At 38.5% G+C, this 22,993-nt stretch overlaps 3 protein-coding genes across 3 annotated transcripts; 1 reads left to right on the top strand and 2 right to left on the bottom strand.

Moving 5' to 3' along the window:
• The first annotated feature begins 1,714 nt into the window (after window positions 1–1,714).
• On the top strand, window positions 1,715–7,299 carry LOC146305656 (E3 ubiquitin-protein ligase TRIM21). The gene is made up of 9 exons (XM_084712600.1): window positions 1,715–1,796; window positions 2,121–2,272; window positions 2,409–2,507; window positions 3,733–3,864; window positions 3,984–4,109; window positions 4,327–4,455; window positions 5,236–5,314; window positions 5,516–5,542; window positions 5,653–7,299. Exons 1-9 carry the CDS (start codon window positions 1,715–1,717, stop codon window positions 6,183–6,185), a joined length of 1,359 nt encoding a protein of 452 aa, XP_084568726.1. The 3' UTR covers window positions 6,186–7,299.
• Window positions 7,300–7,410: 111 nt separating this feature from the next.
• LOC146305655 (natural killer cells antigen CD94-like) lies at window positions 7,411–12,329 on the bottom strand. The gene is made up of 6 exons (XM_084712601.1): window positions 12,121–12,329; window positions 11,576–11,677; window positions 11,140–11,253; window positions 10,247–10,407; window positions 9,820–9,944; window positions 7,411–7,571 (listed from the first exon to the last, which is right to left on the bottom strand). Exons 1-6 carry the CDS (start codon window positions 12,227–12,229, stop codon window positions 7,454–7,456), a joined length of 729 nt encoding a protein of 242 aa, XP_084568727.1. The 5' UTR covers window positions 12,230–12,329; the 3' UTR covers window positions 7,411–7,453.
• Window positions 12,330–13,682: 1,353 nt separating this feature from the next.
• On the bottom strand, window positions 13,683–22,944 carry LOC146305654 (receptor-type tyrosine-protein phosphatase eta). Its single transcript, XM_084713124.1, has 11 exons — window positions 22,802–22,944; window positions 21,585–21,673; window positions 20,932–21,025; window positions 19,966–20,697; window positions 18,705–18,953; window positions 18,118–18,366; window positions 17,717–17,904; window positions 16,465–16,756; window positions 16,068–16,325; window positions 15,437–15,703; window positions 13,683–14,347 (listed from the first exon to the last, which is right to left on the bottom strand). Exons 1-11 carry the CDS (start codon window positions 22,848–22,850, stop codon window positions 13,926–13,928), a joined length of 2,889 nt encoding a protein of 962 aa, XP_084569250.1. The 5' UTR covers window positions 22,851–22,944; the 3' UTR covers window positions 13,683–13,925.
• Between the last annotated feature and the right edge of the window lie 49 nt (window positions 22,945–22,993).

Genomic DNA, 22,993 nt, shown 5'->3' with positions numbered 1-22,993 from the left:
GATTAAACCTTTATGATGGTTTTGTCCTTTTACCTCAGTGCAATGTCAATGTCCAACTGTTATTTTTTTTATGACAGTTTATGTTTGACAGTAAAATACATCAATAAACATTAATTATCTCCAATCAATAATATTATGTGTGTCAAGGCAGAGATATATCGTGCAGGAGTGTGCACGTACATCCAGACCAAAAGAGGGCAGGTGCAGGGTCGAAAGTAAGCAAATGAAATGAAGAAATAAACTCGCACACTGCAGGGCTCCACTGTTTTCTACTTATTATTCAATACACCATGTGAAAGCACTGTAGTGATGTTTTGAGCACATAGCTGCTCTTCAGTGCAAAGATATCCATCTGTTACTGGTGCTAAATTTTATATAAATGCACTGGCAAAATATTACAAATATGGTTTATAGATAAGACCAAAAATCCCCTTGCCTTTGTTTTTCTTTTATTATATATTGAACCTTTTAACGCCTCTTTTAATAATTATGTCACACAGTAATTGAATTTATTATAAGACCCTCATCCTGCCAATTACACCTCAGGTCCCACTATATAAACACACATTAACAGTAAGTGTATTAACAGTGTCAGTAATAACAAGATAAAATCTGAGGATGTGCGTCACTCTGTGATATCAAGAGACGGATCACTGCTATAAAAAAAATTATAGTCATGCCCTGTTTATGCCTCATGGTAAACGTGCCTGCTGCTATCAGGAAGAGGGTTTCGTGTAAGGGAGCTGTGCACAAAGTTTCCCTCACCATCTCAGGGGCCATAAAAAAAAGTCCAAAGATCAGAGAGACCCAGAGAGGAACAAAAACGTTGACCATAGAGGAGCGGCTGTCCAGTCTTCTAGACCAGCAGAGCTGCACCACCGCTCCCTCAGACCACAGGTACGACATAACCAGTATCAGCATGGGTTACATATTTACTGTATACGTCTATGGTAAAGCTTATGTTTAATTATTTTAAGATTTTTCTTCAGTATTTATGATGTTTTATACCATTTTAGAACAATCATTTTCCATTGTAGGTTTTAATTTATGTATGTGGTCTGTGGTCAGTCAGTTAAAACCCACTTTTATCTTATGGCTTTTATTTAACTTGTGGTATTTGTTGTAATTTAAATGGTTTTATTTTGTTTTAAATCTTATATTTTGGATTTTAACTACTTTTATCACTCATTTTGACAACTTGCTTTGACATCTGCTATAAAACTTAAGTTAGTATGAATTAAGTATATGAATTATTATTTTTTATTTATTTATTTATTTTTATTTTTTTTTTCAATTATAAAGTTAAAAAAAATGGGTACTATAAGTCTTTGATTACAAGCGCAGAGGCCAGTATGTCTTCTCGCCTTCTTCCCTTGACTGTTTTAGTTTCGTAGAAAGCAAATTCATATTTTGCTTACTACATAATTCCATATTTCATAGTTTTGATATCTGTATTAATCTATAACAAAATAATATGACAAACTTTTTTCTGGTACGGTATATTTAACAATGGGAATGTAAAACTTTATATACTTATAAAATATGTTATTTTTCTATATTTAACTACACAAAATTGTTCAAATTAGCTCCAACTCTGTAAGAATAATCTAATAATATATAAGTATAAAAATTAATAGTACAGAATAGTGAGAATTTATTTCAATTATGAGCACTTTTTCTTTTGATTGTTGAAATACACCAAACATTTTTTTTCATGTGTTCTCTGTTCCGCAGGAGTGAGAACGCCACCATGGAAATGAAGAACATGGAGAAGAAGAGCATCCTGAAAACTAAAAGTAAATATTTTTTACATATTTTTGTTTTAATCACTGACAATTCAACTTTATTGCTACATAATGTGGCGTCCATGTAGGCGCGTTCAATCAGAGGCTCAGAAATGTTTGCAGTATATCATTAATATAACTATAACGCTTCCTTGAAGCCACTCTGAAAGGCTAATTATCACATTTGCTGTGTACGTATCAGTATATATTACATTGATTTAATAGTAACCCTTCCTTGTTCTCTCATGTTCTGCTGGATGTCTCTGTTAGAAATCAGCTGTGTGAGCTGATATTAGCTGAGAGACGTTATTTAATCCACATCTTGTCCCCCTGTAGGGGTGAGCTTACTGCTGGAAGACAGCAGCACCACCCAGAGCAGCTCCATCGGGGCCTTACGCTGGAACTTGCCCGAGAAGGACCGCCAGACTCACAGCTCGGTCCCCAGCAGACCCACAAACAACAGCAACAGCCCCACCACAAACTCACAGGTACCTGAAAAATCACTGGCTTGTTTATCAGCGACTTCTGTTATGTTTTATCATGATCATTTTCAAACCTGCATGCATTTCCCTTTTGGTTTTGACTTAAATTCAAATTAAATTTGACCTGTTGTGTTTCCTGCAGCAACATCCTCACCAGAGCAACCTCAAGGACCTACGCAGCCTGCAGGAGTGTGTGCAGTTCATCAATCACTGGAAGGAGCAGGTGGACCAAGTCTGCAAGGTAGGACATGAGGAAAGGAAGGGAAGGAAGGGAATATAGGGAACAAAAGTGTGTCTCACGGACTCAGCAGACACATTAATGTTATTACTCATGAAAAGTCACTGTGTAAATTCAGAGGGCAAAAGACAAGTAGATGACGGTGTGTACAGGGTCTTATTTGTTGCATAATGAGTCCAGGTGTTTTATGACCCTACAGATTGGATAAGCGTTGCTGGGGGAAACGATTACTTTGCTCGGTCATGCAGAGTGATGACTTAGTTAACTGGGTGGGTGGCTGCTGATAGGACACACGTTTATTGACCCTTTTACAGCCCGGTTACGTGAGCCTGGGTGGGCATCAACGCCAACTGTAAGGAGTTACCTGATTTTTACAAGGGGTTCATATGACTTTAACCCAACCCTTTTGACACCTGTAAATGCAACCTATTTCACACTGACATGACCTGTAAATTAGCTGTAGGCTACCTGATGACCTCTGAAACATCTCCTGATGTAAACAAAAATAGTCAGTGTCTAATTTTCCTGAGCTTTGGCCCCAAAACTCATTTGTCGTTAACATTGTCTTGTTGTAATAGTAGCCATTATGTAAGAGAGTATGACATCGTCTCACAGGAGTCATTCCTACTGTATGTTCCCAGGGTCTTCTGTTCCTCAGTTCTGCATCAGACATAATTCAGTTAAGGGCCGTCTGCACCAAGAACTATGCCTATAACTATAATTATAAATATATACTTTTAAAATTCATTCTAACTCAAGTGGATGTCGGTGTCCACAAAGTTGTATGCCACCATCATGACAACTTAAGACCTTGGGAATATAGGATCCTGGAAACAGAACCCTGGGAACACTGGTTTCTGGGAACATAGAGCATTCGGTACCGAGGACTCTGGGAACTTAAGACCTTGGGAACATAGGACCCTAATAACATAGGACATCGGGAATGATCCTGAAGATAGCACCCTGGAAACGTGCAACTTTGGGAAGATAGGACACTGGGAGCATAAAACCTAAGGAACATGGGAATGTAGAGCATGAGAACTTAGGAGCCCGGGAACACAGGACCAGAGGCACTTTGGATTTTCATAAACTTAGGACCCCTGACAACATAAGACCACAGGAACTTTGGGAATTTAAGACCCTGGGAACATAGGACCTTCGGAACTTAAAATCCTGGGAACAAAGATACACTCCCGGTCTGACGGTGTGTTGTGCTGTGTCTCAACAGGGCAGTGCTGATCCAGGGGAGGGCAACAGTAAGAAAGAAACCCACACTTCAGATCGGCGTATCGAACGTAGTCTTGAGGAGAGCAGGAAGCTGATCCTGGAGTGGGCTGACGAACTTCACCACGTCGACATGGTCAGTACACATAAGAGTTGATGTGTGATCGAGCTTTGGGCCACTTCCTGCCGTGGTGGTAAAAGTGAACTTATTATAGCAAAAATATCAATCTTAACTTAGCTATTTTGTGTCCTTAGCTCCTGAAGGAGACTCCCTGGTCATCTGGGAGTGATGAAAAGGAAAATAAAGAACACAAAGATGCCAAAGAGGAGGCACAAATGAGGATCATGGAGTGGGCCAGGGAGCTGCAGAGGGCGACTGAGGTGAGGAGTCGCAAACCTAAAATCAAAAGTCTGCAAAAACTTGCAGAGAGTTTCAAGTATTTGTCATATTTGTCTATTTTGCATAAAGTCCAGAACAGTAGACATTATAACATGAAAATAATCTAGTTTCACTGTCTTGTCTGCAAGTATTTTCTCTGGTTTTTTAAGTAGAAAATGCACCAAATCTTGCAGCTGAAATGAGTGTTTGTTTTCTCAGAACTGTGGTGTGCAGAGTGATGAGCTGGGTAAAGTGTTACGTCTGCTGGGCCTGAAGAAGAAACGGCTGGGTAACCTGCTGCCACTGCTCGAGTTCATCACCTGGTCTCTGCTCAAAGAAGACAGCACGGTGAGAAACCAAACGAGAAGAAAAGAACATTTATTTAGCAAGTTGAATTGAAGAGAAATAGCTTTGAATTTAGCAAGAAATGTTTTTTAACCATAACGTGTAAAAAAAAAAAATTGAGTTCTTCAGAAGGATAAAATGATAAGCTTAGATAAATATTTTAATTGCTCTGGTAACACATAAATAAACCTTTGTTAAAGCTATAAAACAACTTAAATTGGCTTAAACTCAAAAGCGAAAGCAATCGGTAATTATCGTGCGATGCCACGCAGTGCAGACATGACCAGGTTATGCGAGGAGCTTATGCAACGCGTGATTTGAGTGAACCCTGCTCTTTGAATATGGCCTGAGCATCAATAAATCAGCTGCCTCTGCTCTGATAAACTGCAATAATGAAGGTCCTTGATAACTGATAGCAAAGACTCTGCAGATAAACAAGTTTGCAGATGATGGTGTGGTATACGAAACAAAGTTCCTTGTTGAAATTTGAAGGAATATTTTGTGTATCAGTCTTAACTTAGTCTTAGTCTAGTTTAATTTTATTTTAGCTGGAGTTAAGGCATCACAACTTTGGATGACTAATGGCAATTTCTCTGGTAACCATAAACTTCTCTGGTAACCATAAACTTCTCTGCTTACTTGTGAATGCTTTTAACTAGCCTCCAAGACTGGCCATAAAACCAGCAGTATCACCACAACCAGCCAATCCCTAACTGTGAGGAATAAAATTTCCCCTATGACCCATATTCTATTCTCATATTAGCTTTCTTTTTTCCTTTTCAGAAGATGGTTCCGCAGTTATGGCTACTGGCAAAGCAAAAGACCTGGAAAGCAGGAATTCCCAGATACATCCCCAACTCAGGTGTGTATTTCATTTCAATTCAGCTGATTCCTAACCTTTTTTTTTTCTTTTTTTGATTGTGATTTCCTGCTTGAAAGAAATTTATCCTTGTAACCTTGTGACCGCTTATCCCAGCCCTTGGAAATCATTAGCATAGCCAACAAACATTTTCCTTTTTTATTTACTGTCACTCTAATATAATGTCTGTGTCTCTGTTTTCAGTCTGGAGTTGGATTTGCAGTGCAGAAGGTAAGATCAACCTCCACTTCATCTTCGTGTCATATACAACAGAGAAAAAGCAAACATCTCATTCACAGGACAACAAACTAATTTGTGTTTGTCTCTCTTTTCCCTCTCAGCTGATGTGTTGCTCGACGTAAACACCAACCACTCCTGGCTGCAAGTGTCAGACGACCAGCGTATGGTTCAGGAGGGCCACCAACAGTCCGACCTGCCTTACAGCCCCCAGAGATTCGATATCTGGCCCTGCGTGCTAGGATGGGAGGGCTACCGCAGCGGCCGCCACTACTGGGAGGTGGACATCGCCAATGAAGGCTACTGGCGCGTCGGACTGACCACCGCCGACTCCAAGCGTCACGGCCGCTTCCCCATGAACCCAAAGCAGGGCTACTGGGTCCTGTGGCGCAGCACGCACCAGTTCTACGCCTGCACCAAGCCAGAGACAACGCTGCCCATCGGCCTCGTGCCTCGACGTATGGGGATCTACTTAGACTACGAAGAGGGCCAGATCTCCTTCTACAACGCAGACACAAAGTCTCACATCTACACCTTCACCGGAAACTTCAGACAGAAGCTGTACCCCGTGTTTGCCCCGCTGGATGGTCGCACACTCATGACAATCAGCCCGCCACAGAAACGCCCAGAATTCTGAGACAGATGAACATCAACATCTCTTACTGGACACTTAAGAATTGAACTTTCACCAAAAAAATACATCCTAAATCTGCATAAAGATGATTTGTTTTGGAATGTGGTGTCATGAGTTAGATTTCAAGTCAATTGAAAACACCAGCTCTGACTTCGAGGACCACACAAATATTTAGGATTGTACAAGGATTTGGGCTCCCTAAATGTTACTTTAAAGGGAGAGTTGGGATTATTTGATGTGGGGTTGTAAGAGGCAGGCCGTTTATTACGTATAGTCGCCGCTTTACTCTGCCATCAGACAGCATTTTCTCCAGACCAACCAAACTCCATAGGAAAAACCAGCAATCTTACCTTGCATGGCTGGTCTGCCACTGCTTTGCTTTTTGTGTTATTGCGTGACTTCTGTGTTTTAAAAGGTTAGTTTTGATCTACAGGCGTCACACAGAAGCACAAATTGAAGCAGTGGCACATCAACAAATCCTGTGTTCTGCAAGGTAAAATAATTTATTTTGGTTTATTTTGTTTGGTGTGGAGAGCAATATTTGGCTTATATAACAGCGGTTTCCATTTAGAAAAGGCTGTCTAAGTAAAGTGCTGAAAATATTCTAAATATAACACTCACTTATAGTGATATACATTTTTTTCAGCGGCTAAAATAGATTTTGTTGCTTTTGTTCTGTCAGTTTAAAACATCTTAACTACATCAAAGTGCTGATTATATTGTTATATAAAAAGCTAATAGGTGTATCTGATCGTAGCACTAAGAAATATCTAAATTTCTGCAGTGACATGGGTGGAGATTTTTTTTTTTAATCGGGCCTTAAAAGGAACACAAACTTTGAAAAGTTCGATTGAATATAAAAAGATTTATTTAAAAATGGAATATAAAGAATGAGCGAGGTTGAGTTTGTCTTGAAATGTTGAAACAATTTCATTCAGATTTTGACAACATTCACATTTGTGTGTAGACGTGACAGTGTGCACTTTATAATGCGCTTTCAGATGAGCACAGATCATCCTGTCTTCTGTCTGGGTTTGTTCTGACGTCACATCATACATATCAACTACATGTATCTTAAAAAATGTAAAGCTCTTCAATAAAGGTCTTTAAAAACACAGTTTTGCAAAGATGACTTTATCCTTAAAGGTAACAGATAACTTTGCATGATAAAGTATAGCTGAAGCAGGAGTTACACATTTTGTATATATATATATATATATATACATTGTACATAACGAGGTATAAAAGTGTGCAGGGGTGAGAGCTGCTCGTTAGGGGTCTCTCTTACAAGCCCAGGGTCCATAATCCTCACAGTCTGCGGCGAAGAGACTCCCACCTCCCCTCAGGTCTGCACAGTCTCTGTGATCAGCATCCCACTCCACTGTCACCCTTCAAAACACACACACACTGATCTGTGTTAACATATTTATTGTACGTGGTGTTTGAAGTATGAAGTACTTAGATGTAGACAGATACAACGGTTCACTTGATTTTCAGTCCAAGTTGTATGTACGTGTATGTCAATGTGATGTATTTGTATGTATTTATGTACAATGTTGTTGTAATAAAAAATAATAATAAAGTTTGTGTGTTAGTTCAAATAAAATACAGAACTTTAGATTAAAAATGTTTTATATACTTGGGGTTCTGATGTGAAGTACATTACTGGGCGCTGTTATTGTACAGTGTGTATTTAATACATGTTAAAGACCAGGCATAAGTGAAAAAAAGAGAAGAGGAAGGTTTTTTTGTTGTTATAATTGGTTTTTTGTATAATATTTTTACATTCTTATTATATTATTTTATCTTTTTTTGTATATTATTTTGCATTTCAAGAGTGGAGTCAAACTTTGAGCATTAGTGCCAGGCACAATAAATGAAGATATGTTTTAATTATTTAAAATGATAAGATTAAATTTTGACTTTATACTTAACATTTCAACTTTATTCTCGACATTTTGACTTAATGCTCATAAATGGAACGAGCTCCAGAGAAATATTAAGTTACATTCTCTTATTTCATTTAAATGTTTCAGGAGGTTGCATTTATTTACTTAAAATCACACTTATGGCTTTTTTTTTTCCTGACATGTTTAATGTGGGTCTGTAAATTATTTGTCCATCTGTATTTAAACTGTATATGTTTATTTTTGTACACAGGTTTCTCTTGAAAAAGAGATTCCAATCTCACTACCTGTTTAAATGACGGATTAAATAAATAAATAAATAAATAAATAAATATCAACATTTTGACTTTATTCTCCACATTTCAACTTTATCATCTAAATTTTGACTTTATTCTCTAAATGAAAATGAAATAATAATCTTTCCCCTTGGATTTGTTTTTCTCTTACGCCCAGCACAAATACTAATAGTTCAATTTTATTATCAGTATTTAGAGTTTTTTCTTGTTAACATACAATATAAAGAACAAAGTTTTTAGTAATAACTGAATGAGGTGACCTTGTGAATGTCACAGGAATTACGTTCTGTCATCAATGATCCGCCTCATCTCCAAACTGCTTGATGCTGAGCTACAGAATATTCACCTATTTTTCTGTCCTGTCAACTTTGTAGTCAGGTGTTCAACATTTCTGTTATTTAATCCTGCATGAAAACATTTGTCTTGTGCTACACCTAACTTAATTTGCCTGGTGGAGGAACCAGAAAAGAGAAACAAGTCATGCACTCATATTTATCTGAGATAACGGAGAAAGGAGATCATATCAAGAGCGACTGCTGGAAGATGATTGAGAAATTTCTATCTAAAGAGGGAACAAGATAAAAGACTTACCAAGTCATCGGGCCAAATATATTCATTTATACACTTTAAACCAGCAACACTGTGTTGCTGTAAGACTGACATACAAAATGAACAACACATACTTGTGCACCCTGTCACACAGGAAGTCCACGAGATATATACGGACATGACATTAATCGCTTTAAGTCATTTTTTAATAAGAAATGTCCAAATTCTCTGATTTAAGTTTCTCCAGTGTGAATATTTTCTGGCTTATTGCATATACGATATATGTTTTGTTTATTGTATGAATCAAAATGTTTTTTGTTTGTGTCAATAAAACAGAGACGGGAAGGAACCAAGTACAAATTCTTTGTAACTGTACTTAAGTAGATTTTCCAGGTATCTGTACTTTACTTTAGTTTTTATTTCCTGACAACTTTTTACTTTGACGTCCATTTTAACGCAAACGTCTGTACTTTCTTCTCTTAAAATGGGCTTTCTACTTTTAATAGTTTTAGTACAAGATGAAACAATGGAAAAAGGTGTAACAAGACGAACATGATGGAAAAATGTCACAAGATGACAGGGATGTAAAAGGTGTAACAAAACTAATACAACATAACAAGACGAAAACAATATCAAAGACGTGACAAGAGGAATACGACTTAACAAGATGTAACAAGACAAAAATTACATAAAAGGCGTAACAAAATTGGAAACGAGACATAAGACGAAAATTATGTAAAAGATATAACAAGACAAATAATACATAAGACAAAACAATAAGAAAATACTTTAGTATACTTCCACTGGAGTGCAGGATGTGGGTACTTTTGCCACCTCTGCAATAAAATAACTAACAAACTGAACTGTAAGCCAGTGTGGACTTACGGCATGTAGTGCTGGATGTCCGTCCCGTCCCACCACAGCCACTGACCCTCCTGCTTGACGTCCGTCAGTCCCACCCACAGGAAGGGAAACTGGGGGAACTTCCTCATCACACCTTGGATAAATTCCTGAGGAGGAAGAAACATTCAGAGAACTTTAGATCCATTTTGGGACAGAAACGCTGCCTCATGTTTTCTGTCTGTCTACAGTGAACCTGCAGAAGAGTTTTTAAACTTTCTCATCGAGCAGTTTTACTAATATATAGTTATTTCTGTCTTATTTGTACCCATAACATCTATTACACGTCTTTTGTGTGATGTAATCTTGACTAATTTTTCTTACTTGACGTAGCCTTGGATCTATTAATGTGGTGTTTGCCACAGTCTCAGCCTAGACGGTGTTTCCATTTACAAAACTAAATCAAAGTTACCATCTCTGCAGAGTCTGTGATTACAGCCAGGCTGCTGTTGTGTTTCCTGCAGAACTCTGCGCTCTCGTTCCACCGACGGTTCTCCTGCAGTCCCACTGAGAAGAAGTAGCAGTGACTCCTCCACCACAGCCAACCGTCTGGACACAACCTGCACCTGGAGTCTGACCACAGCAGGAGAGATAAAAACTGATGTGAGGAGTAGGAACGGAAAGCGTTTGAGACCACAAACATACCTTTACACTGTGCTGCCCCAACAAGGATTAAGTTCATCTGTGATTAGTACTACTCAGAGTTTAGGAAAAACTGGGTTTAAAATCAGTTAATTCAGATTTAAAATTAAGCAGACCTTTATTGTTAAAATTAATCCCAGTTTAGTAAAACCAAGTTTATTCATGTAAATAGAAATTAAACAGAGTTTAATCAATATGGAGGTGCTCGCCGAAATTAAAATAAAATTAATAATAATTCTGAGCAGAATTGTTAACAGCGTAAAAGTATAAAAAACACAAGTACTATTGTTTGCTAGGTACCCAGAAAGGATAAATAAAGAATCAATATAGTTTGCTAACTAGCTTAAAGTGCAAAAAGAAGTAATATTGTAAGCTAGCTACCAGAAAGTGTCAATAAAGAAGTAATATTGTTTGTTAACTAAAAAGTATTTTAAAAACAAGTAATACTGTTAAAGAGATAGCTGAAAAGTATAAAAGTACTTTAAAGAAAATCTAAACTAAGGTTTAAAGAGAGGTTAAAATTTAATTTCTAAATTTTAATGTAGTTTAAAAGTTAAAATTAAACTACGGTTTAATCAGGTTTAAAAAAGAATCCTTGTTGGTGTAACCCAGCCTTAGAGGCGTCACGTTTGCAGGATGTCAGAGAAGAAAATAAAAATGCACCCTGAGTGACGCTGCGGAGCATCAGGCTCAGATCATGATGCTCTGTTTGGCACCGCTGCAGTTCCTCCACCAGCTCCTGTACTGAAGTGTTGGAGGTCTGATCCATTTCTGCTGCTGCCGTCCACAAAACAGACAACAAATGAACATCAAGTGAAACCAAACGTATGGCAGTGACACGAAAAGAAAGATGTACTTGCACATTTACTCTGTGTTAAAGTACATGCTATACTTCTACTCCACACCATTTGGGCTGCTTCTTCTCTTCAACTAACATAAAAATGACAAATTAAATACTGACACAGTCAAGAATAACAGAATTAAACTGAAACAATGTCCTGAAAATTATGGCATCACTCTTTTTTTAAAATCTGTTTTTGGTTCATGTTACATCAATGTATTATCTTGTATGTGTTATTTTATATTTATTTATACTCACCAAATAATACCAAAGACAAAATAAGTCCCATGATCAGGATTGTTGTCGCCATAGCAATGCTCACACGAGCTGTCAGATGACAAGCTTGGCAGCATCTTCCATCTGTGGTGGTGAAAAAGAAAAGAAGAAGTCCGCAATCATAAAACAAACAAACTTTTTTTAAAAGCATCATCACGACCTTTTCTGGAGAAATGACCACCTCTCTAACCATTTTTATTTGATGACTGGCTTTTTTTTTTTTTTTTTTTAATTTCCCCTTTTGGCCTCTGAGGCTTGTTAAGATAACACTGTGATGCTGTGAAACCAAACATAACTGCAACTTTGCTTGTTCATCAGGTGACATATTTGGGGTGAAAGACAAAGTACTGACAAGTTCAGCAGTAAAAGAAAGTCATACTGTCACTTTACTACTGTCACTTTTACCACTTGCATAAAAAAACAGTATTATTATATCCTCATTTATCAAGAATACATTTTTAAAGCTCTTTATTTGGTTGCACTCTTAATATAAAAGTGCACTTTATTTATTGCTCTTTATAACTAACCTGCTGGTGTTTCCCTCTCAGCATCATCCTCCTGGTCTCTCAGGTCCATGCAGCTGTTTGATGCTCTTTGTCCTTTTACTTCCACTGTTTCGCACGCTTGTTCACTCATGTTTCCACCTCTCGTGCATTTAGCTGAATAAAATGTGTCTTCAAGAAGGGAGTTCAATTCAACAGAGGAAGCTGGCAGAGCGTGCGTACGAAGTAAATATTAATAACACCACCATCTCTGACCCTGGAGGTGTTGTATGTGCAGACGTACAGCCCAAAGCAGAACCTGACATAACCGTCAATGTGCTGACGTGACCTGCTGATCATCTATCTACTGATTATCTGTTGATTATTTCTTAATTATCAAACAAAGCCATCAGATCGAGGTGATCTCACTTTTGGTCTGTAATCAAGTTTTTTTTTGTTTTTGATAGAAGTTGTAGAAATGCACATTTATGGATCCCTGAAACCATTACAACTTCCCCTTTCCTTCACTCTTATTTATCAGAGGTCATTTCTTTAATCATAGTTCCTCATAATATAATATTGTCTTATTTACATCAAGTGTTTGGAGGCAGCAGTGAACTAAAGTTATGTGCGTAACAGTGTTATAAAACCCCAGTGCCAAAAGAGTTGGGACATTGTGTAAAATGTAAACAAAAACAGAGTGCAATGATTTGCAAGAACCTTTTGACCTATATTCAAATCAACACAATACAAAAACAAAATATTTAATGTTGAAAATGGATCATTTTATTGTTTTTGTAAAGATGGCACAGCAGCATGTTTACTACTGTGTTACATCACCTTTTCTTTTAACAGCACTCAGTAAACATATAATATCTTATACTAATTGCTGAATTTGATGTATGACTTTTTTCAGTGTGAGACAGGTCTGGACTGCAGGCAGGTCAGTTTAGCACCTGAACGCTTTTACTACGAAGCCACGCTGTTATAACACGTGCAGAATGTATAAGCAGAAAAAGACGTCGTCTGGATGTCAGCATATGTTGCTCCAAAACCTGCGTGTACCTTTCAGCAGTAATGGGGCCTTCACAGACGTGACAGTTACCCATCATGCCATGGGCACTAACACACCCCCATAACCATCACAGATGATGGCTTTTGAACTTTGGGGCTGGTAACAATCTGGATGGTTCTTTACGTCTTAACAGGACAGGACATCCACGATATCTGAAAACAATGTGAAATGTGGCCCTGGTTGGCATTTATCTTTGATCTTGTCTTTACCTTTGCACTGTAGACTCTTAATTTGCATATATTGCGATTTTCCAGTGTTTCTGAGCCCAACTAATATCCTTTATACAATCATGTGGGGTTTTTATTGCAGTGCCGCCTGAGGTGTTAAAGGTCACATAAGTTAAAGGTTGGTTTTCAGTCTTGCCCTTTAAATGCAGAGATTTCTCTTTAGTTGCAACATCAGACGCACATTTGGAAGTTTCAACATGATAAAAAAATTTGAATAAAATTTTGGCCACCTTTTTCATAATTTTGACTTAATAAGTAGAACTTTGCATTATAATCTCAGAACTTTGTCTTAGTTTATCGCATTTTGGACTGACTCAGTCAAAATCTTACTTCCTTTACTGACTTTACTTTTAAACTTTTTTCTTTTTCTGCGTGGAATGAGCCATACATGTGAAAAGAGAGGAAAAAAGAAAAGCCACAAAAATATTAAATATATGACAGTATCGTTATATAGTATGTATAGTATAATTTGTATTTTTTTAATTGTTAAAATAAAAAAAAGAATCATTACTAGTTCTAAAGTGAAGAAGAAAAAAACCCCCAGCAAATTATAACCTCTTAATTCTTATATCACACACATTAACACGAAAACATTCAGTTTGAAAAGAAAAAACATGTTTTGTGTGTTCTTTAGTTGTTGATTTTATACTCCTCCAGTTTCCAGAAAATATTGTCTTCCAGCTTGTTCTTGAAATGTGCCTCCAACTGCGACAAAAAAAAAAACATGAAAATAAAGAAAGCTGGTGATGGAAATACTGTTTTAAAAACAACTGTACCCACAAAACACAAAACTGAGCCACTGCACTCGCTTTTGCCTCAGCTAATCCCCCAAACCACTGTATTTGTGTTTGTCCATGTGTGGACTGACGTACCTGCTTAAATACACTTGCTCGTGTGACGTTCTTATCACAGCGGAGAAGTTCTGCCGAAGAGCACAGCATAGACAGGCTGATTTCCCTTTTCTCTGGAACTGAGAAACAAATAGAGACTGTGTGAAGAGGAAGCTAGAACAAGGAAACACGCACTCATTCATGCTGTAAAATTTACATAAATAATGTCGGCTCTGATCAGACGCTGTTAATAAATCATATTCAGTTTGTTTTGTCTCCTGTGTTACTGGTTATATTAATTTATAGCACAAATATCTTGGTCACATTCCTAAATAACAAAGTTTAAAGGCTCTCAGAAATGTGTTTGTGTTAAAAAAGAAAAAAAAAAATAATGTAATGTACGTCCATGTGCTCCACCTGTTTTCACATATTTAGACCTATTTTTCAATTGACAAGATTATGACATAAATGTCCTGGTTTTCTTTGGTCCATTTGTGATCAGATCACCTGACTGGTTACTAAAATGCAGATGAAAGGTTTGGATATCGATTCAAATTGTACTCAGTACTCAACTGCGCTTTCAAAAGTAACTAAGTACATTACATCTGATAATGCGTAGTATGAGTAAAAGCACAGAATTTACTCATAAAAGTACCCCCAAAAATACTTAATTACAGTAATTTTAGTATTTGTAATTAGTTACTTCCACTCCCGCAAATAAAGATATATCATCTGTTGAAATAATGACTTGGTATTGGATGAATGAAAACTTTTGTCAAAATTAAGATTTAGTATCTCAAAATAATCAGTTACTTATCTGCAAGTAATGAGTTACTTATCTTGAAATGCACATAATGAGAAACTTTCTCAAAACAGTTTCTCATTATTTTGCGGTATTAAGTCAGTACTAGCTCATTATTTTGAGAATGTTTCTCATTATAATGAATTACAGGATCTTTTTTTCATCACATTGGTGGAATGGAAATGGGCTTCAGTACTTTTGAACAGCTGCCTCACACACTTCAGAGGCTGGAGTCCCTTTGAATGCACCAAAAAGGATTTTTTTCTTTTTTTCTCAAGAAGGGTTGCCAGTTTATTTTTAGCAAACCGAAACTGTCAGAGAGGAATAAACTCTAGAAACTTATGTTAGGCAAAGAAACGTGCAGTTTATTGCTATTAGGCTGCAGCATGAAAAAATACAACCAGTCTTTTAGGTTTGAGAGTCTCACCTGTCTGATTTGTTGCTTTTGCTGGGCCACTTTTCTGCTCTTCGGTCACCACTCGCACCTCAAACTCGTACTTGGTTCCTGACTTCAAGCCAGTAAACGTGTGGGTGGTTTCGTTTTTCACAACGGCCAACTCGTTGTAGCTCCAGAACGTGGAGTTGAGTTTGACAGAGTATGAGACGGTGCCTGCGTTGTCGGGTGGATCCCACTGGAATGTGATTTGATCTTTACCGACGACCTTGGCTCTGGCATTTTTGGGCGGTTCTGGCACTGAGAAAAGGAAGGGTGGAGAAAAAGATGCAGTGATTTAATTAGATTCTCTAACACCCTTTTCCTGTGAAACTCTTTTGTGGACTAAAAAACTAAGCCTGACTTTCAGTCAGCATGAGGCTGAGCAGATAATGACTGAATTTTCCTTTTTGGGTGAACTATACCTTTAAGCCTGCTGTCTGAAACAGGCCCCAGTTGGTCCTCTGTTGTATTTAGGACAAAATAGCTGCTCAAGGAGCATTTGCTGTTGTATCAAACACATCACACTTGCTGTTACCATGGTAAGTATAGGACCAAACTCTTAAGGCTTACAACTTAAGACACAAGAAAAAAAAATACAACAACAGGGACCAAAGTGACTTACAGGTGAAAGTGGAGGCTGACACTGGCGGGCCTCTGAGATTGTGTCCGCTAACGATGTAGACAGTCACTGTGTAATTAGCAGCAGTCTTCAGCCCTTTAAAGCACTTCTTAGGTTCTGTTACGTTGTCCGTTTTCACATCTTCACCCTCCAGCTGGAGCTTGGCGGTGAAAAATGAATAATTACCCGGAGGGGCGATCCAGTCGGCACTGATAGAGTTGTTCGTTGAGACCAAAGTGAGCTTTGATATTGGTCCGGGAGCTATGTATGCAGGAGTCACAAAGTCACATTAATGACATTCAACACAGCAGGACACAGTGTTTGTTCTGTTTCTGTGAATCATGGATTTCTCTACTCTAACAACTAGCAGTCAGCTGCAAAACCATTAGCCCAGAGATACCTGTGTGGCTGATGATGGTCACCGCGTTTCCCTCCAGAATGCCACCGACCAGTACTCTCACAGTGAGGGTTATCCGGCTGCCCGTCGGCAGATTATCTACTGTCGCTTCTGTTTTGCTCACGGTTTTATTAAAAAATATGCTGTAGAGGAGAAAACAGTTACTTGAGTTAAGATAACACCAGTTTATTACGACTTGGGTCTTATTTTTGCAGTTTGGAACACTGGATGAATCTGAACTGTTTAAAACACAGAAGTCACAAAATAACACAAACAAACTAACAGATTGCAGAGTTGTAGACCATCACCTCCTGTTTCTGCAAGGTTATATGACTGATTTTGCTTAAGGAGTCTTGTTTCTTTCAAGAGAGCAATATTTGGCTTATATAACAGCGGTTTATCATCAGAAAAATGCTGCCTGAAGGTAAAACAGTGAAAATATCCTAGATACACTGTACTGATATTGATTTATTTAGGTGGACCTTTTTTAAATGGCTAAAATATGTTTTGCTGCTCACCTTGGCCACTGCAGTTCATTTCTTAGCTTCCATTCTGGTGCCCCTTTCTGCCTTTTTAGACCAGGGACGTGTCGTCCTGCATGTACTGTAGATAATACACTGACTATCGATAAGTACCTCATACAGCTGCAATTTAAATAATCTGAACTATCCCTTTAAAGCCTGTGTGAAGGAAAAAAGGGCGTGCTTCTTGCTTTCTTTATGATTTCTGTGGTGCATTGGAGCCATGGTCCTCCCAATGTTTAAGTTGATAAACCACAAATGTCATGGTGGCACCAAAAGAGATGTCAGGGGATCAGCAGAGTCATTAGGATTCATCATCTGGGCACCGCGTTCGGTCTCACTGAGTACGTATAAAGATGATAGCATCCCAAAAGTGAGGCCAAAACATCCTGACCACCCTCTGGTGGCTGGCTGCAGTTTAGGCCATAAACCATGACCCTGCCATGTAGGTGTTCGTTCAAGTATCCTGATCAGTTTGCTTTTAATTAGTTATCTGTTATTAGAAAAAGGGGGTTTCATGTCATGATTGGCAGCTGAGCTCTTGATACCGTGGCTCCGACCCTGATCACTACTGCGCTCAGTTGTTTCTGGGATATCATGGCTTAGTTTTTGCACAGTGGGAGGAGGTGGAGATGCCTTGTTCATCTTTACATACAGCCTGTGATCTCGACCAAAGTGGCGGACTGACATGAGCATCCCTAAGAGCCAGGCTCGCAGCACGACTAAAAACGAACATCAGTGTAAATAGAACTGAATTTAAACAGGTAAATAAAATCTGGACTGTCTACAAATACATACACTTTACTGTCATTCATAGCCTTCACATTGTAAATTTCCGCGTTTCCCTTGGGTGGCTCCCACGTAAGCACCAGCAAGTTGTTAGTATTATTAGAAGCCTTCAGGTTGGACACTCTCCCGGGCTCTGAAAGAGAAACCAGACAGATGAATATGAAATGTGCACAACATCATAGGATAAACCTGAACAAGCCTTTGAGGTGCTTTGACTGGTGCCAATCCTATGATGTGGTTCCTGTCTCTATCAAATATGAGGTAAAAATCATACAAATGTCTGTAGAGAAAAATGCAATTACAGAAACATAATCCTTGTATTTGTATGAAGTTGATATAAACTCACTGGTGTATGCTGTGATATTGGATTCTTCACTCTTTTTGGATTTGTCCTCAACCATAGAGAGGACGGTGAACGTGTATTTGTTTCCAGGTATCAAATCGGTGATATTTATGGACTCTGTGTCATTTTTAAACTCCCGACCCGCAACCTTAATAACATAGACATCCACGTTTCCAACTGGTTTGTCCCATCGGAGAGAGACAGAGGTGTCTGTAACATTGGTGACACTGAGGTTTTGGACTTTGTGGGGGTCTGGAAAAAAAGAGAGATATAATCAGGGATAGAAGAAAAGTGTTTGCATTATTACAACAGCTCATTACTGTCATTTAATTGTGCATCATACAGTAAACAGGACCTCGTTTTCTATAAACAGTGGGGATCAATGTTGTCTTACAGCAGGAAAAAAATGCTCTGAATACCTGGAGGCATAGTGTCTGCATGAAATCAGTTTAAGAGATGCAATTAAAGCACAGTGAACCATTTCTCATAGGTAGGTGCATGGAACTACAACTGTTAACTGAAGCTAACAGGCGTCAGTGAATCTTAATTATTTTAATGCCGTCAGGTGTCACTGGCCAAGGCAAACTCACCGGTGTAGAAGGTGACCTCCTGCGGGTCGAGGTCTCTCTCACACTTCACAGGGAACACCTGGACTGAGTAGCGGGTGCCCGGTATCAGGTCGATGAGGACGTAAGTCAAGTTATACAGATCTTTTGTCCAAGTTTTGTTGCCATTGACCTCTAAACGGTAATGGCTGATGTCACCAGGCGCGGCCAGCCATGACAGCGTGGCACTCGTGGAGTTCATGTCTGTAACGATGGTCTTGCCAGTGAAACTATCTGGAAATAAGATGAAGAGCAATTCATAAGATCTCACATCATAATTTAATAAAGGGATTTAGATTTAATTATCTCCACCAGGAGTAAGCATGGAGGGGATGATGAGGGTACAACAAACTGAGCCACTCCATGATGAGCTGGTCAGGCACTAGAGTGCTTTCAGTGAGAGACTCATTCTACTGAGATGCGCCACAGGAAATCATTCCTGCCTGCAGCCATCAAACTGTGCAACTCCTCCCTCAGCGTGTCTGACACTCAAGGGTCAATAGACTGGCCCTTGGACCCATGTGAGCAGCTATAACCCCATAACTAATTCACAATTCACCTGTGCAATACTGATTTGAAATGACAATAATTTGTGCAATAACACAACTCTGCATATTAAATTGTAGCATGATGCACAGTTTTGTACATAATTCTTAATTTCACATTTTGTTATTTCATTATTTTGACATGCATCTTATTGTATATGTTTTGTTATAATATTGTCAAAATATTAAGCTTGGCAGTAACCACAACGTCCACTGGGACATGCAGGCTCTGACCCATGTATAATAAATAATAATAAAAACTTGGTTGCATGTAGCAGTTGTGGTGACATTGCAGTAGGTGCTTCATTTGTTGCCTAGTAGAGATCTGCACTGCTTGGGTGCAGTGCTGACACCAAAAGTTGGAAGTAACTAAGTAGCGAAGTACCAATACTGAATTACTGTACCTACGTTTTTCGGAGAACTTTTTACTTTTACTCCCTACATTTTTAACACAAATTCTTTGATACATCCATTAGTGCATGTCATGAATGACAGACGTAACAAGACAAAAACGATATATGAGACATAACAAGAAATGATGAGATGTAACAAGACAAAAATAATGAGAAAGATGAAAATGATAAAAAAAAAAAAAAGCTGTAACAAGAGAGAAAATATGTAACAAGACGTACAAGATGTAACAGGACAAAAAATGACGTAAAACACATAAAACAAAAAAGACAAAAAAAATGTCACCTCACCGTCATAACATATAAACGGCAGAAGCTCCAGGCAGTTCTTTTCCACCCAGGCCCCAAAACTCAGCATGGCCACACAAGAGTCCTCAATATAGTTCTCATCAGGGTCGGGGTCATCCAACAGTATAGGTGATCGCACACATTCAGCTTCTACCGGAGGCAGGCTGGTGCTCGTGGGCGCAGCTGTGGTAAATACTGTGGGATTTCTCCATTCAGTAGAAGTTGCCATGTTTTGGGTGCTGGATTCCCAATCTCCGGTAACATCTGTGACATTTTGGGTGCTGGATTCCCAATCTCCGGTAACATCTGTGACATTTTGGGTGCTGGATTCCCAATCTCCGGTAACATCTGTGACATTTTGGGTGCTGGATTCCAAGACTCCAGAAACTCCTGTCACATCTTGGGTGCTGGATTCCCAGATTCCAGTAACATCTGTGACGTTTTGAGTGCTGGATTCCCAGACTCCGTCTGTAACGCCTGTCACATTTTGGTTGGTGACGTCAGTGAAACTGCTTGTGCGAGTTGTTGCTCCTCTCGTCACACTCGGGCTTGTAAGCCCCCTCAGTACGGTGGGGGTCGGCCTTGTTGGGCAGGTGCAGGAGCAGCTGCAGCAGTGTTTTTTTGGGAGAGAGGATTTCAACACGGGCCAGCCAGGATACCAGTTCTGGAAGGTGAGGGGATCTCCATTGGCCCAGCGGGACCAGTGCATACTGGAGTTGCCGGTGGAGTTGAAGTCGCTGGTTGAGTTGGAGTTGCTGGTGGAGTTGAAGTCGCTGGTTGAGTTGGAGTTGCTGGTGGAGTTGAAGTCGCTGGTTGAGTTGGAGTTGCTGGTGGAGTTGAAGTCGCTGGTTGAGTTGGAGTTGCTGGTGGAGTTGAAGTCGCTGGTTGAGTTGGAGTTGCTGGTGGAGTTGGAGTTGCTAGTGGAGTTGGAGTTCCTGGTGGAGTTGGAGTTGCTGGTGGAGTTGAAGTTCTTGCGGAGGCCGATCCAGTATTCAGAGGTGAGGTTCTGGATGATGGTTTGGATGTTTTCAGGAGTCAGTGTCACCAGGTCTTTGAAACAGGCCTGACAAGATGTTCAACAGTCAATCTTTGACATTATTACATGACTGTGTTAAATGCTCAATTCTGATTGGTCAGTATAACATTCTAAGGTCGTTGCCATTCTAATTTTAGACTCTGGAGGAGCAATAAGATGATTTTCAAATCCATAAAATAATTTTTAAATTAATCTAATATTTTTTTGGTTTGGTAGGTAACCATGTAATAAGCAGAATAACCCCCTTCAGGTTGATTCAAGTCCTGCTCACTGTACATTATCATTTATCATCTACTGCAGGTAATACACTGACTATGTATAAAGACCTCATATAACCCCACTTCAAATAATCAGTGCTTGTGACAAATTAAAATGATTATCAACAGTTTTATTTTAGCAAAACTGAAACTGTAAAGCCATCAATTACTAGCTCTGAACACGTTTGTTTTAATTTAAAAACTGTATAATTAAATGCTGCTAAAGGCATGTGTATTGGTCCTTAAAAATTACAACCTCGGTATTTTCACTCAGTCCTCCCACATGTTTCAGCCTCTTTATCTACATAACACTGAGGTTCATGTTGTACCCGGCAGTGGCTCCTGGCCTCTTCCCAGTTGAGATTCCTCGACTGAAGGAAGTACTCTCGCTCTGCAGCGCTGCACATCAGCATCAGGGCTGAGGAAACGCACAGACAGGAAAAAAAACGCTTTCAAGTAGTGATACACTGATCCGATCTGACAGATCAATATCTGCTTTGTCTATTAAAATTAAGTTTTCAGTCTGTTCATCTCACTTTAATATTTTTTATTGCACCAAAACAGGATTGTCAAGCAGACTGATAAGCTGACGCTACACTGCATTGCAGGCTTTAAAGTTGAATAAAGAGAGTGTAGTGTGTTTTGTCTAAAATATTAACATCTTAACAAACGTCAGCAGTATTAACAATTGATCAGTCATATTTTTGCTACAGTTGCAAGTAAACTTTGGATCAAATATATATATATATTTTTAAATTAAGTATCAAGAAATAACTTTTAAAGCAAAGTTTGACTGAAACTTTGTTCACAAACTCTCAGGAATAAGTTGTGATGAATCCCCAGATCCTCATGCTGACCCCGTTACGGACATTAGACGGTGTAAACTGAACAGGATTTTACAGCAAATAGCATGAAGTGAAAATGCAGTTATTACAGGGTTTCTGAAGCTTTCAACAAGTTACATTTAAGATTTTTAACATCATTATGAATGCAAGATGCAAAGACCTATTTTACATCCATACTGGCAAAAAAGTACAAGCACAGTTCACATCAGTTCTTATTGGTTCAAGATTTGCTTTGTTCTATAGTTGTTACAGTGTTATGAGTACAAAGTACAAAATGTACAAAGACACTTAAGGATTAAAATTCAGCTTACTGGGCTTTAGCCTTTGTAAGTCCCTACAAAAAATCTTGTATTATGTTAAATTTAATAAAATACTTATTAAATTTGCAGTAAGGGCCCTTTAGCTCTCCAGAAAAAAACAGTCGACAGAAGACTAACCAAAAGTATTGGTGATGTATTAGTCAAGTCAGTTATTGACCAAAGATGTTAGACAAATGCTGCTTTTTTGCTTCACATCTCTGTAAATTCAATAGGAATTTATTGCTTATTTTGTCATATTTCATAGGCTGGACAATTAATCTAACAAATAATTGACAGATTCATCAATAATAATCATCTGCTGCAGGATAAACTATTTTACTTTGTCTTCCAAAGTGCTGAACACAGGTTACAGGTGAATACTTATGAGAAAACCACACTCACCCAAAGAAAGTAAAAGACAGACTTTATCCTTCAGAGATATCTTCCCCATGTTGAGATTTCTGTGGATTGTAGATTCAGAGCAGCTTCATCGACTTTCACCACAGGACAGATGCTGTAAGACAAAATTTTAAAAGTAATAACCTAAAAAAAACGAAACATTTACTGTACTGTAATACTGTACATCTCACCACT

This window comes from Lutjanus erythropterus, chromosome 23, assembly GCF_056507025.1.
Source record: "Lutjanus erythropterus isolate fLutEry1 chromosome 23, fLutEry1.hap2, whole genome shotgun sequence".
Classification (NCBI taxonomy): Eukaryota; Metazoa; Chordata; class Actinopteri; order Lutjaniformes; family Lutjanidae; genus Lutjanus; species Lutjanus erythropterus.
This window is presented reverse-complemented; position numbering and strand designations above follow the sequence as displayed.

Bases quoted from the DNA above. Each gene is read 5' to 3' on its own strand.
- LOC146305656 (XM_084712600.1), top strand. From the start codon at position 1,715: ATGTGTTCTCTGTTCCGCAGGAGTGAGAACGCCACCATGGAAATGAAG. The intron at 5,315-5,515 runs GTGTGTATTTCA...CTCTGTTTTCAG, and splicing joins CAGATACATCCCCAACTCAG to TCTGGAGTTGGATTTGCAGT. The intron at 5,543-5,652 runs GTAAGATCAACC...TTTCCCTCTCAG, and splicing joins TTGGATTTGCAGTGCAGAAG to CTGATGTGTTGCTCGACGTA.
- LOC146305655 (XM_084712601.1), bottom strand. From the start codon at position 12,229: ATGAGTGAACAAGCGTGCGAAACAGTGGAAGTAAAAGGACAAAGAGCA. The intron at 11,678-12,120 runs GTTAGTTATAAA...TCACCACCACAG, and splicing joins TGAGAGGGAAACACCAGCAG to ATGGAAGATGCTGCCAAGCT. The intron at 11,254-11,575 runs GTGAGTATAAAT...TGTGGACGGCAG, and splicing joins TTTGTCTTTGGTATTATTTG to CAGCAGAAATGGATCAGACC.
- LOC146305654 (XM_084713124.1), bottom strand. From the start codon at position 22,850: ATGGGGAAGATATCTCTGAAGGATAAAGTCTGTCTTTTACTTTCTTTG. The intron at 18,954-19,965 runs GTGAGGTGACAT...TCTTATTTCCAG, and splicing joins GCCGTTTATATGTTATGACG to ATAGTTTCACTGGCAAGACC. The intron at 16,326-16,464 runs GTATCTCTGGGC...CTGCATACATAG, and splicing joins GACCATCATCAGCCACACAG to CTCCCGGACCAATATCAAAG.